Source organism: Mastomys coucha, unplaced genomic scaffold (genome assembly GCF_008632895.1).
Source record: "Mastomys coucha isolate ucsf_1 unplaced genomic scaffold, UCSF_Mcou_1 pScaffold12, whole genome shotgun sequence".
NCBI classification, from domain to species: Eukaryota; Metazoa; Chordata; class Mammalia; order Rodentia; family Muridae; genus Mastomys; species Mastomys coucha.
In genome coordinates this window covers 13,070,576-13,083,468 of record NW_022196894.1, presented here as the reverse complement: position 1 = coordinate 13,083,468, position 12,893 = coordinate 13,070,576, and the positions used below count along the sequence as shown (strand labels likewise).

General features: G+C 40.3%; 1 protein-coding gene and 1 long non-coding RNA gene across 2 annotated transcripts in view; one reads left to right on the top strand and one right to left on the bottom strand.

The window, feature by feature from the left end:
- The first annotated feature begins 111 nt into the window (after positions 1 to 111).
- On the top strand, positions 112 to 9,576 carry LOC116085630. The gene is made up of 2 exons (XR_004116676.1): positions 112 to 232; positions 9,126 to 9,576. It is a non-coding gene; the product is annotated as an uncharacterized LOC116085630 (long non-coding RNA).
- The window catches only part of Pkp2 (plakophilin 2), a 54,886-nt gene continuing 45,333 nt past the window's right edge, over positions 3,341 to 12,893 (bottom strand). The window contains exons 10-13 of the mRNA XM_031363202.1: positions 9,976 to 10,129; positions 8,140 to 8,329; positions 6,279 to 6,366; positions 3,341 to 3,888 (exon numbers count right to left, since the gene is read on the bottom strand). Of these exons, the coding sequence (XP_031219062.1) occupies positions 3,820 to 3,888; positions 6,279 to 6,366; positions 8,140 to 8,329; positions 9,976 to 10,129 (501 nt within the window). The 3' untranslated portion in view covers positions 3,341 to 3,819. The remainder of the gene's footprint in view (positions 3,889 to 6,278; positions 6,367 to 8,139; positions 8,330 to 9,975; positions 10,130 to 12,893) is intronic.

Genomic DNA, 12,893 nt, shown 5'->3' with positions numbered 1-12,893 from the left:
AAGGGGTGCTTCACCACACTCGCTACAAGAACCTTTTGATCTCTGCATAACTCTTCCTTTTCCAAACCTAAGTATAGGCTATTTATTTTTCACAGACTCATACAGGATTCGTGTTCTGAGAAACAATATTCAGAACTGCATGCCAGCCTATATTTGTTCCCTCCATTCCTACCTGGTCTCCAAAGGATATGTGTGAGCATGCAGGAGGACAAGACATGTGCTGTATAAGTATGTAAGTGAGGTTAGTACATGAGTACATGTATGTGTTGTTAGTACATGAGTGGGTGAAAGAGTGTGAGTCCATGAGCACTCGAGGGTGGAAGAGTGCAGAACTGTTTCTGTAGATGTGTGAATGTGACTGCACAGATGTAAAGGAAGTGTGTTGTATGTGTGAAGAGGCTTAAGAATACAGGAATGTGTGAGGGGAAGGTTGGAATTTTAGAAGAAGCAGTCATATTTGCAAAAAGAAATTAAGGAGGTAAATTAGAAAGAAAAGTGGGCCGGGTGGTGGTGGTGCATGCCTTTAATCCCAGCACTTGGGAGGCAGAGGCAGGTGGATTTCTGAGTTCGAGGCCAGCCTGGTCTACAGAATGAGTTCCAGGACAGCCAGGGCTATACGGAGAAACCCTGTCTCGAAAAACCAAAAAACCAAAAAAAAAAAAAGAAAAGAAAAGTGGGCCACAGCACATCTTTACACTCAAGTATAAAGCCATGTGGGGCATGGCTTTATATTTATTCAAACATTTAATCCTCAGAACAACCAATTTTACAGATAAGGAAAGCTGAACCTCAGTGAGGATAAGAAACTTACCACAGGAGAAATGCGACAGTGTAAGGCCAGATGGAATGGCTCGTGAGTCCTCTCTCAGGTCAGAGAGATACGAGCTTTGGTTTTTGGGGTGGGGGCAGCCCTTTGCTTCTGATAGACCTCTGTACCTTTGCATTGTACTTTAAGAATATGGTTATCTCTGGCTCAGATTTTCCCATGTATACATTGTTTTTAAACAAAAAGAAGCATGAGGAGGGCAGGATGCTACTGAGTGTCTGCTGGTCTCTAGCTGACACAGCGTACAGACTGGGCAGCATCCTTTAACTACATAGGAGTAAGACTGTCAGCTCCACAGGTAACACAATACTGCTCAGCTTCCAGGAGTCTCCTGTCCATGCCTATAGAATGTTCTCCTTCCTGCTTAGATTTAAACCACCTTCACACCAAGAGATAGCATTCTCTCTCCCCTCTGAACACTCAGTACAAGGAGATATTTTGTCATACACACCTTAAAAGGCTGGCATTTATTTTCTAAGAGTCTGTGAGTACCACTGCAATCAAGCAGATTGTATTTTGAAAGGTAGGTTCCTTTTTTCTGTTTTTTTTTTCTCCCCTAACAAATATTTTTGGTTTTGTCTCCAAACAAATACTACACTACTGAAACTCAAAATGTGCCTATTACACTGGGCATGAGCTGAATGACTGAGTCTGTCTTCTGTTGTCATGAGGACTGAGTCTTTTGGGGTATATAAGAAGATTCTCCCAAAAGGTGACTAGGTGTCTTCTAAATTCCTTCCTAACCCTGAGATTTGATTTGAAGCTTCTTCTGCAAGTGTATTTAAAATACATGTGTATAGAGTCATCCTCACCCAGTGTGAAAGTCTCTTATGTCTTTGTTAAGCAGAAATCTCACAACATATTACACACACACACACACACACACACACACACACACACACACACTTTTCTGTTTTCTTCTAAGGACTTATTTCTATAGAGGGTGACTTATTTGGTTTTAAAGCAGTTTGTCTAACCTGGCTACCTATTCTATTCTCCCTTTTGGCAATGTTAATCTCCTATTTATTTTATGGGTAACCTTTTGCAGATAAAGGGGATAGTCAGGTGGAAACAAAACTCCCACAATGTAACCCCAAGCCTGAAGCCTCCCAGATTCTAGAAATCTACCTAAAATTCTTGTATAGGGGAGTAGCCCTCAAACCTCACGGCACAGATGAGAAGGGGCACAGTGAGGAAACAACAGCCCGTATGCTGCCCATTGGTCAGAACTGAGGCTCATCTGTGCAGTTCTCCCTGGAGGTGCTGACAGAGTAAAGCAGGGGCTGTTTGTTAGCGGGACAAAGCAAGAGGACTAAGCTGGCCGATTTCCCATCGACTCAGGCTCAACAGTAGTGATGGCAGCTGTGTGTCTTTCCATTTTAATGTCTTTGGTCATGATAGAAACATTTTCTTGGAAAGAATGTACTACTTTGATTTGGAAATAAATGTAAATAACCTTAGTTAGGTGACTCCACTTTCACTCATTTTGTATTTAATATATCTGCACTCTATTAATACCTTAAGATAAAGATATTAAAAGAAACAGAGAAACCTCCATGGCAACTTCAAACTCCTATCACTTATCAGGAGAAATAAATGGAACCTAAATGATTACCATTAGAACTTCGGTGAAAATTTCTCTTCCGTATTTAAGAAAATAAATTTCTCAACCTGGGCTAATTATTTAAGCTGAAGCTTTTAAAGTTAAAAACATTTTAAGTCTATAACACAATACAGAACTAAATGCACATTTAAATAGAAATGCAAGTTTATTTTTTGTTCCTTTTTTTTTCCCCACCAAAGTAGCAGAAGGGTTTTTCTTCTCTTACTTTCTTATGCAAATGAAGCCAGACTTCAAAGGAGCAATAAACCACAGAATTGTAGTTAAGGATTAATGGGAAAGGCTTTCATTACAGTCTAGTTAAAACTGCATTTCCCATAGATGCACTTCCCTAGCCAATATGTCAGCTGCTGTAGGCTGACACGGCTCAGTTTCGGGCCATAAGAGCTTCCTGCTTTGTCTCTAGTGCTCCCTGCCTGACACCAGGGAAGAGAGGATGAGCTGCAGTGGCCCTGTGCTTTGGAAGTTGGACAAAGTTGGCACTGCGCTTCATTAAAACAAGCTGTCCTCAATGCCCATCTGGCCTCGCTCCTCTGTGGCCCTTGGCTCCTCTTGGAATGACAGAGTTCTTACCAATTCCACTGGGTACAAAAGCCCAGATTATATTGTAACTAGAGAGATTCACACCTACTGCTGACATTACAGGTGAATGACTTCTTAGAGCAAAAAATCCCATTTACACAGTGCTGAGGGAGAACATGGAATTTCAGAACTAGCACTTGTCTTTATGTGTAACCAGCTGTCTTTATGTTTTCTATGACCGCTTCTCAGCCTTACTGCCACACAGCTCTATAATCTACATATATTCCTTGCATTCATTTATGTTAGAGAAAGAAAAGGCAAAGCAAGGGATAGCAACCCAACAGGGTCAAGAACAATCATAGACGAAGTGATTTGCCGTCAATGCTTTTATTCCTTCATCTCTGTCCTGTTCAACACTAGTGGACACACACCTCTGGCTCATTAAGGAAGTGACATGCAGATGAGTGACAAGGATAGAAACATCATTCACACCCTCTTCCTCAGGTATTCCTCCAATGTGCACTCACATGAGTTTGCATATACTATAAGCCTGGATGATGATGCCCATTATCCAGGGTAAATTATGCACAGGTAAAACAGATTCCACACTGGTACAACCTGGTAAAGTCTTCAGGACACCTAACAAAATTATTTTCTGATTATTCATTTTCTAGATTTGGGGGATGAAAATAGAAAAGAATATAAACAAAGCATGCTTTTTGAGGTTTCTTGGGTCAGTTAGTAGAAAAATAGGTGTTTTCTTTGGGAAGGTTTTTTAAATTCCTTGTTTTATTTTATTCTTAAGTGGAGAACTGTGAAGCTGGAATTCCTGAGTCTGTTTTCCCCTTCATCAGTCTTTAAGGGAGTGGTAGGCTTTGGCAGTCCGGCTATTGACAAAGTCAGTCTTCTTAAACTGAGCCTTTGGAAGAAGCAGACAAAAATATAAAATATAAAAATTCTCACATAAGAAAATGCCTCATTAATTCGTCAGTTGAAGGATATTTAAGTTGGTTCCATTTTCTGGCTGTTGTGAATTGAGCAGCAATGAACATGGCTGAACATGTGTCTGTGTCACACCATGTCTTGAGGACATATGTCAAGGAGTCATATAGGTGGTCACATGGTTGATTTATTTTTCGTTCTCTGAGAATTTTCCACACTGATTTCCAGAATGGCTGCAACAGTGTGCAATCCCAACAGTGAATGAGGGTGCTGCTTCCCCCATAATCCATACCATCATTTTTACTCTTGATCTTAGCATTCTGATGGGGGAAGAGGAAATCTCAAAGTAGTTCTGATTTCCACTTCTCTAATTGCTAACGCTGTTGAAATACTTCCTTGAAACAACCTAAATGCCCTTCAGTTGATGACTAGATAATAAAAATGCAGTACTTGTACACATTGAAATTCTATTCAGCTATAAGGGAAAATGAAGGCATAAAATTTTCAGGTACAAGGATGAAACTAAAACATATTTTACAGAGTGAGGTGATCCAGACCCAGAAAAACAAGTCACATGTTTTCTCTTATTTTGTGGCTCCTAGCTCTTAATCTTCATATGGAAGTGTATAGCCTGGAGTCTCTGCAGAAGCAGGAAAGCAAAAAGGGGGATCATGGTGGGGCCAGAGTGAGGCAAAGGTTGAGTTGGGGGGCGATAATGGAAAGGTGGCATCTAGTGGAGTGAAGGAAAGTTTTTGAATAACAAGACACAGGTGACATGAAAGGTGGAAATAGAAAAGATGGGGGAAATACAGACAAAAAGGGAAGGAGGAAGTGTAAGTAACACTAAGGATATTTGAAAAGGCATAGCAAATTTTATGTTTACCTAAAATTACATATATGTTTATACATGGATATAGAGCTTAATGAAGTTATACCACTTGGGGTGATAATGTTCCCTCAAAAAGCCATGGACTATCTAACAAAACCTCTGATACCACACATGAGAAACCTTCTTTTTCATTGGTTAAGGGAGACGATGAGATTCCCAAAGAACATAAGCCATTACTATTTCCTGTTCTGCCTCCCAGAACTTGAAGGTAAATCCCTATTGCTGCAGAAACTATACACTGTACACATAGGACCTGGAGGAATTCAGTTGGAACTGACCTGGAAGCCTCCTTCCTAAGGAGTGGCTCTCACATATCAGAAGTTGCCGAGGGAGAGGCTCATTCAGTAGTAGTTATACCCAGCTGTAAGGTACACGGGTACCACAAGGATTGGATTGGCAAGATATGCACAGTGCTGTACTACCGGCACTGCTGTCTGGGAGATGATTAATAACTGTCTAATTGAATTTAAGGATAGCTCAACAGTAGGGAACTCACGTTTGGTATTATAAAGCCCAGAGAGGTCATATCCCCAAGAGGAGAATCTACTACTGCCAGATCCTAAATCAATATAATTCCTAATTGTATTCTAAATACTTTTCCTTATAGCCACAAATAAATGCAGCTTTCATTCATCATCAAAGAAGCTTCCTTTTGCAATATTCAGAAACTATTACAGATATTTACAACTGATCAAAATGCAGAGAATATGGGACTATGGAGTGCCACCAGTGGTGCATCTGCAATGCAACTCTATACCTAAGGCTCAAGGAAAATCATGGAAGAAAGGATGGAAAGATCTTAGGAGTAAGAGGTCTATGACATCTGTTGCTAAATTATATTGTGTCCCCTAGATATGGCAGGGGAAATGGATCCATGAACTTTCAATAATATGATCATTTGAACAAGACCAGCAAAATGGCACTATCAATTGACATACCAATGTGGACAAGGGAAATTTCACATCACCCTTCTCCTAGATGAAGAGCTACAGGGATCGGGGGCCACTGAGAATGGGAGAACCAATTGTTCCCAGGGATGAACTCCTACACAGGTTGTCAACCTTAGACACAAGCAAAGCTAAAGAGACTCAAGTAGGTTCCATATACATGTGTGCATGCACAAACATATATGTGTGTGTGTTCATGCATATATGTATATACATGTAACAATAATACTTAAAGAAAGGAACCTGAATTTGGGAGAGAGGAACCAGACAGGAAAGGAGGGGTAGGCTTGTCACAGATACGGTGCTCATGCATGAAATTCTCAAAAAACAAAACAAAACAAAAAACTATTCAAAAAACAAAGAAGGAGTAAGAGGAAGAAGAGGATGAGGATGAGAAGGAAGAAGAGAAGGAAGAAGAGGAAGATGAAAGTGAGGTGGAAGAGGTAGAATAAGGAGAAGAGGAGAAGCTATGTAGTGATTTCTCATGAGGGCCAGGTCAAGTGTCATGTTTTAGCTGGTCAGTGTTCTTACCTTCTTATAGGCATTATGGAGCTCTGTATGTGCCCACAGAGAGTACAGGAGGACAGAGGCAGCTTTGCTGGCCTTGTTGGGGGCATAGCTGAAAAGACAGAGATGTTTCTGGGTCAGTGAGAATGTGCAGCTTTGGCCATTCCCTCACATTCCTCCAGTGTGGCTTCAACACTGCTGCACAAGGAGGGTTCGAGGGCCAGAGTTCACTTTTCAAGAAGTTCTTTCTCTTTCTCTCTCTCTCTCTCTCTCTCTCTCTCTCTCTCTCTCTCTCTCTCTCTCTCTTTTTCTTTCTTCCTTTCTTTTTTATAAATCACAAAGGTTGTGCTAATAAATAAATGATTTAAAAAGGAAAAATCCATGATATTTATATACATTTTAAAGCCTTTAATTACTTATAGACCCTTTACATTTATATAGTTATAAATATATACAACTGAAAATGTGCATGCATCTAAGACTAAAGGCCCTATCAATGCAGAATGAAGCAAGTTTTTCAAGTTAATATACACACTCTTGTGATAATACTTGCTAAAATGGTTTTAAAATCATTTGTGTCTTTAGCACAGGGCTGACAGAAGCTTACTCAGCCACAAATCTAATTCCCTACCACATTTGACAGTGGCTCTGACTTTTTATGTTCCTCTCCTTTCCTTTTCTTTCTTCCTTTCTTCCTTCCTTTCTTTCTTTCTTTCTTTCTTTCTTTCTTTCTTTCTTTCTTTCTTTCTTAGATATTTTCTTTATTTACATTTCAAATGCTATCCCCTTTCCTGGTTTCCCCTCCAAAAAGAACCCCTATTCCCTCTCCTCTTCCCCTGCACACCTACCCACCCTCTCCCACTTACTGGCCCTGGCATTCCCTTACATTGGGGCATAGAGCCTTCACAGGACCAAGGGCCTCTCCTCCCATTGATGACCGACTAGGCCATCCTCTGCTACATATGCAGCCAAAGTCATGAGTTCCACCATGTGTACTCTTTGGTTAGTGGTTTAGTCCCTGAGACCTCTGAGGGTACTGGTTAGTTCATATTATTGTTCCTCCTATGGGGCAGCAAACTCCTTCAGCTTCTTGGGTCCTTTTTCTAGCTCCTTCTTTGCGGACCCTGTGCTCAGTCCAATGGATGGCTGTGAGCCTCTACTTCTGTATTTGTCAGGCACTGGCAGAGCCTCTCAGGAGACAGCTATATCAGGCTCCTGTCAGCCAGAACTTCTTGGCATCCACAATAGTGTCTGTGTTTGGTGATTGTATATGGGATGGTTCCCCAGGTGGGGCAGTCTCTGGATGGTCTTCAGTCTCTGCTCCACACTTTGTCTCTGCTCCACACTTTGTCGTCTCTGCAACTCCTTCCATGGGTATTTTGATTCCCCCTTCTAAGAAGGATTGAAGTATCCACACATTGGTCTTCCTTCTTTTTGAGGTTCTTGTAGTTTGTGGATTGTATCTTGGGTACGCCAAGCTTCTGGACTAATAATCCACTTATCAGAGAGTACATACCATGTGTCTTACAGTGTTTTAGTGCCTAGGGACAGAGTCACTCAGAGTAAGCAAATTCTCTTACATTACAGCTCTTTTATATTCAAAGTTCTATAAGGTTCTTTAATGTCAAGGGTTTTGATATTCATAACATTTATCTGTACATTAGTTGTTTGGCACTTGAGTTTTTTTCATTTAAAAGATTTACTGTGGGACTCAGTTCTTTCCTTGCCCAATCACCAAGAACTAGAGGAGATGCAGTCCCTGTCTGTGATTCTACTTGTGGCTACGCTGCCCATAGGACCCAGGAAAGAGTAACTGCAGCTAGAGTACTTACACAATACAGGTGGCAGGAAATAGACAGTGATGGGCTGGTACTAAGAGACTTACCCTTCCCCTATGCTGATGGCCATAATTTTCTGCAGACCTCCGGTGTTCAGAAGGTCTCGTGCATTCTGGTAACTATTTTGCATTAAATTGTTCAATGTATAGCAAGCAGAGGCTGTAGTTTCAATGAGAAGGTCAGTACTTGGGACTGTGTCAGGAATTATAGAAACCAAATCTGGAAGAGTTTCTTTAGCTACAAATTGAAAGAAAAACAATATTGATTAGAAAGATTTTTCCTTTGGGAGAACATGTGTGTGTGTGTGTGTGTGTGTGTGTGTGTGTGTGTGTGTGTGTGTGTGTGTGGTATATGCACGTGAGTATTTGGTATGTGTGCCTCCTGCATGTGCATATGCAAGTCAAAGCAGACTGTCACCAGTCTTTCTTATTCCCTTTCCACCTACTGTTTTGAGACAGGTGACCCAGAAGCTTGTTTTCTGGGTGTGCTGGCTGGCCAGTGAGCTCTTAAGATCTGCCTATCCCACCTCCAAGTGCTGGGGTCACTGGCCACTGGTTAACAAATGTATGGAAACATGCTGAGTCTCTATAATCAAATCTAAAGATCTTTCCAGAGAGGACATCTTGCTCTCAGTGTGCTGAAAACCTTCCTGCAGAGTTAAGGTGACACAAATATCAAGAATTTTAAAATTTTATATTCTTCAACCGATTCCATTTCTGGCAATGCATGTATCACCTTAAGAGTGGAAAAAGACTTCTATAAAGATATTTTAGATAGAATTATATATATAATTTAAAACATCATAAAAGCATAACTGTCCTATAGGCATATCTTTGATAACTAAAATAAACTTGAAAAAATTTAAGCTTCTGGTTCAGTTCAAAAGAGGGCTTAACCGCCTTTCCTTAAGCCCAGGACCAATCCCCAGCAGATTGTTCACACTCCCTGGCTCTGCAGGACACACAAGTTATCTTCCCATCACTGACGAATTTCCCTAATGTATAATATTGGAAATAACACTCTTTCTCCACAGGTTGTCCTGAGTGAGTTCAGGAGTTAATGCACATTACTTTGGCCACATATACTAAGCTCTCAAAAGATGTTAAGTTATCATCAGAAGGTTAAACCACAGGCTGAAGACCTTGAAAACATGAGTACTCCTTTTACAATTTATGTGAACAACATGAAATAATTCTGAGCCAGGTAACAGGAAGGCCTGAGCTGCTCACGGAGAGATCTGCCAATCTCCTTCTCATCATCACACCAGGAGATCCCTTCCATAGACCAAGGCTGAGGAGCTGCAGCAATTAAAGAAGTTTTTTGTCATCTTTACTTGTCTTAGGACAATACATGTATCAATAAAATACATTCTATAATATACTATGGGATATCCACAATATATTGAGTCCTGCTGCCCCATCTCAATAAACTAACAAACAAATAAATGAAGATCTACCTAGCTAAAAATCTCATTAAAAACACAACATGTATTGAAATGGATTTTTTTACTTATTCTTGGTTACTAAAACTCAGAATCAAGATAGGTCTTATTGTTTAAATTACATATTGAAGATTAAGAAAATTTACAATTTTAAAACTACATGTATGTTGCTGACAAACATGTAGATGAATGGAGCAGCTGATGGGTGAGAGGTGTCATGTAGACTGCCCATCTTGCTAATTAATAGTGTGGTCTGCGATTTCTCTTCTGCAAGTAATCAAAGCAAATTAACAGAAAGTCTGGATATTAGAGGACAATCCAATGTCAGTGAATGAGGGCGCCTGTCCCAGATGCGGAATAGTAAAGTCAGGCTACTCACCACCTGCTTTCCTGCACTTGTGTGTATTCAGAATGCACCTATGGCTGGTAGACCTCAACTCACCAATTTCATTCTGCAGAGAAAGATTCCGTGACAGATTCCTCAGCAGGGAGACCGCGGTCTTTTTCACACTGGGATCACCCACATGCAGCATCTTCCGGGTGTGCTGAAGACCATTTTCCTTCTGGACAACCATACGAGCTACCGATGTGGGTATCTGTGGCGAGACACATCCTATAAATGCTATCACACTTGCTATCAGAGAACTTCTCTGTAGATTCCAAAGGTTAAGGGAGGACAAAAGCTAGAGCTGTAATGAAAGCAGTTTACAGATATTTTCTTTAAAATCTTTTTGATTTTCAATATAGTTGATAAAAATATTTTTCCAGTGTTTTTAAACAATTAAAAATTGGTTACCTTTTATTATTTTGCATCTGTATATAGGTAAAATAAGTCTGATATTACTTTGTGCTCCATGTAAAATTTTTAATGTTTGTATGTGTGTGTGTGTGTGTGTGTGTGTGTGTGTGCACGTTTCTGTAAATGCTTATAGAAGACAAAGGAGGATATCATGTGTGTTTGATCATCTTCCATTTTATTCCCTTGAGCCAGGGTTTCAGTGAACCTGAATTTTGGTGTTTCTGCTAGGCTGACCAGCAAGCTCTTGGAATCCACATGTTTTCATTACCTCAAGGTGGCCATGTTGGCTTTTTATGTGCGTGAAGCACAGTCAAATTAAGGTTCTTATGCTTGCAGATAAGCACATGTGACCACTGAGCATCTCCCAAGGTTTAAATAATATAAACTTAATTGGAGAGTATGTTTTCTAGCATCTTGAACTATTCAGCTACTATAAGCTCTTCTCTGTGGTCTTGGTAGATTTTGGCCACACAGATGCTGGCCACTCACAGTGAACCTGAGTCTTTGCTTTCCTGGATTGCCAACTGATGGAGGTGAGAAAACATGAGCTCCTTTATTACCGATTTGCTTCATTTACTGGCTGATAGCTTAGTTATAGTTCCTGTTACTTCTGGTTCAAATTTTGGTGATTAACATATTTCAACAAACTTATTTATTTATAAATTACAAACCCAATTCACTCTAAAAAGAAAATTGGGATTTTAAAGAAATGCTTTTACTAATCTTTGAGAATTTCATACAATGTATTTTGGTCATATTTATCCTTCCCTCCTAACTCCTTCCTGATCCACCCTCATATCCTCCCTACCTAGCCAACTTGGAGTGTTCTTCTTTTAAAAACCCTTCATATACCTGCCTCTCTAGTGTACCTACCAATGCATTTTAAACTTGCCTCGATTTATGACTTTCTTTGTTCTGTAAAACTATAAAAACTTCATGAACCTATGGAATTTGGGGAAACCTAAAGCTGTGCTCCCTGACCGTGGTCATTCATAATGGCTCCAGAATAAACTATCTTACTCATTTTTTAAAAAGAAAAAAAGAAAGAAAGAAGCTCATCAAATGCAATTGGTGCTGTTCAATTACTATTAGATGTGGGCCTGCCCTGGAGTATGGTTGACTTATCAGGGATCATAGCACTAGAGAAATTTAATTTTCTTTTTCTTGGTGGCTGTCAATAACAATATCTCCTCAGTTAGAGGTGGGACTCACCCCTACCACTGGGATTTTGTCTGGATTGAGTTTGTGTACATCTAATACATGCCCTCACATTCCCTGTGAGTTCATATGGATATGCAACTGCCATATTTCTACATATGTAGATAGATATTAGGCTTTTGAAAAAAGATAATCCGCATTTGCTAGTTGGATTACCTTTTCTCACCATGTAACTTGCTTTCTCTGAACTTGCTATGTAGACCAGGCTGCCCTTGAATTTACTGAGATCTATCTGCCTCTGAGTCCTGAGCACTGGGATTAAAGTATGTGCCACTATACTGGTATGGATTTCTGTAATTTGTGTATCTGAGACTACTGCTGGCTCAGGTTTAGGAAAAAATCTTACTGAGGATCTAAATACTGATCTGGACCTTTTTAGCATCAAGAGATCTCAGAACTATAGCCTTAGATTGTATCTGTGACTTTATATTAAACTTCTGTTTGAAGCTAATATGAGGATACTATGACAAAATTCTTGTGATTCTTAACCATTCTTCAGGATGTTTATCATTTATTGTCTCATATAAACAGTTTGCCTCCTACCACCTGCATTCTTCATTTTCTCAACTCTACTCTCTAGACTTGAGTCTCTTTATTTTTGTTTTATGTTTTTTGAGACAGGGTTTCTCTGTATAGCCCTGGCTTTCCTGGAACTCATTCTGTAGACCAGGCTGACCTCAAATTAAGAAATCCGCCTGCTTCTGCCTCCCAAGTGCTGGGACTAAAGGCGTGCGCCACCACTGCCTGGCTATTGAGCCTCTTAATATAGAGCTACAGACGGGTAGTGGAATACCAATCTCTAAGACTGCTTTTGTGTTTGAACCAATATTACTAGAAAAGTAGCATATCACTTTACTAGAATGTCAAACTTTCAATGGTTCAAGAAGTTTGTCTTTCAACAATTGTTCTCTGTGAAGATTCTTTCCCCAAGAGCTATCCAGAGAGGAACGTATTTATTATGAACAATCCCAGACCTTGGGTCAAGAGGAAGGATAGGAACTGCATTCTTCTTTTTCCAACATGCCATCTAGACATATACTTCTTCTGAAGGCTATGAAGACTGGCTCTCAGCATTCTCTGCTTCCTATTCACGGAGCTGAGCAGACAAACCTCTTCACACTTCCCAAGACTACCCACTCACACTTCCCAAGACTACCCACTCACACTTCCCAGGACTAACCACTCACACTTCCCAGGACTAACCACTCACACTTCCCAGGACTACCCACTCACACTTCCCAGGACTACCCACTCACACTTCCCAGGACTAGCCATTCACACTTCCCAGGACTACCCACTCACACTTCCCAGGACTACCCACTCACACTTCCCAGGACTAACCA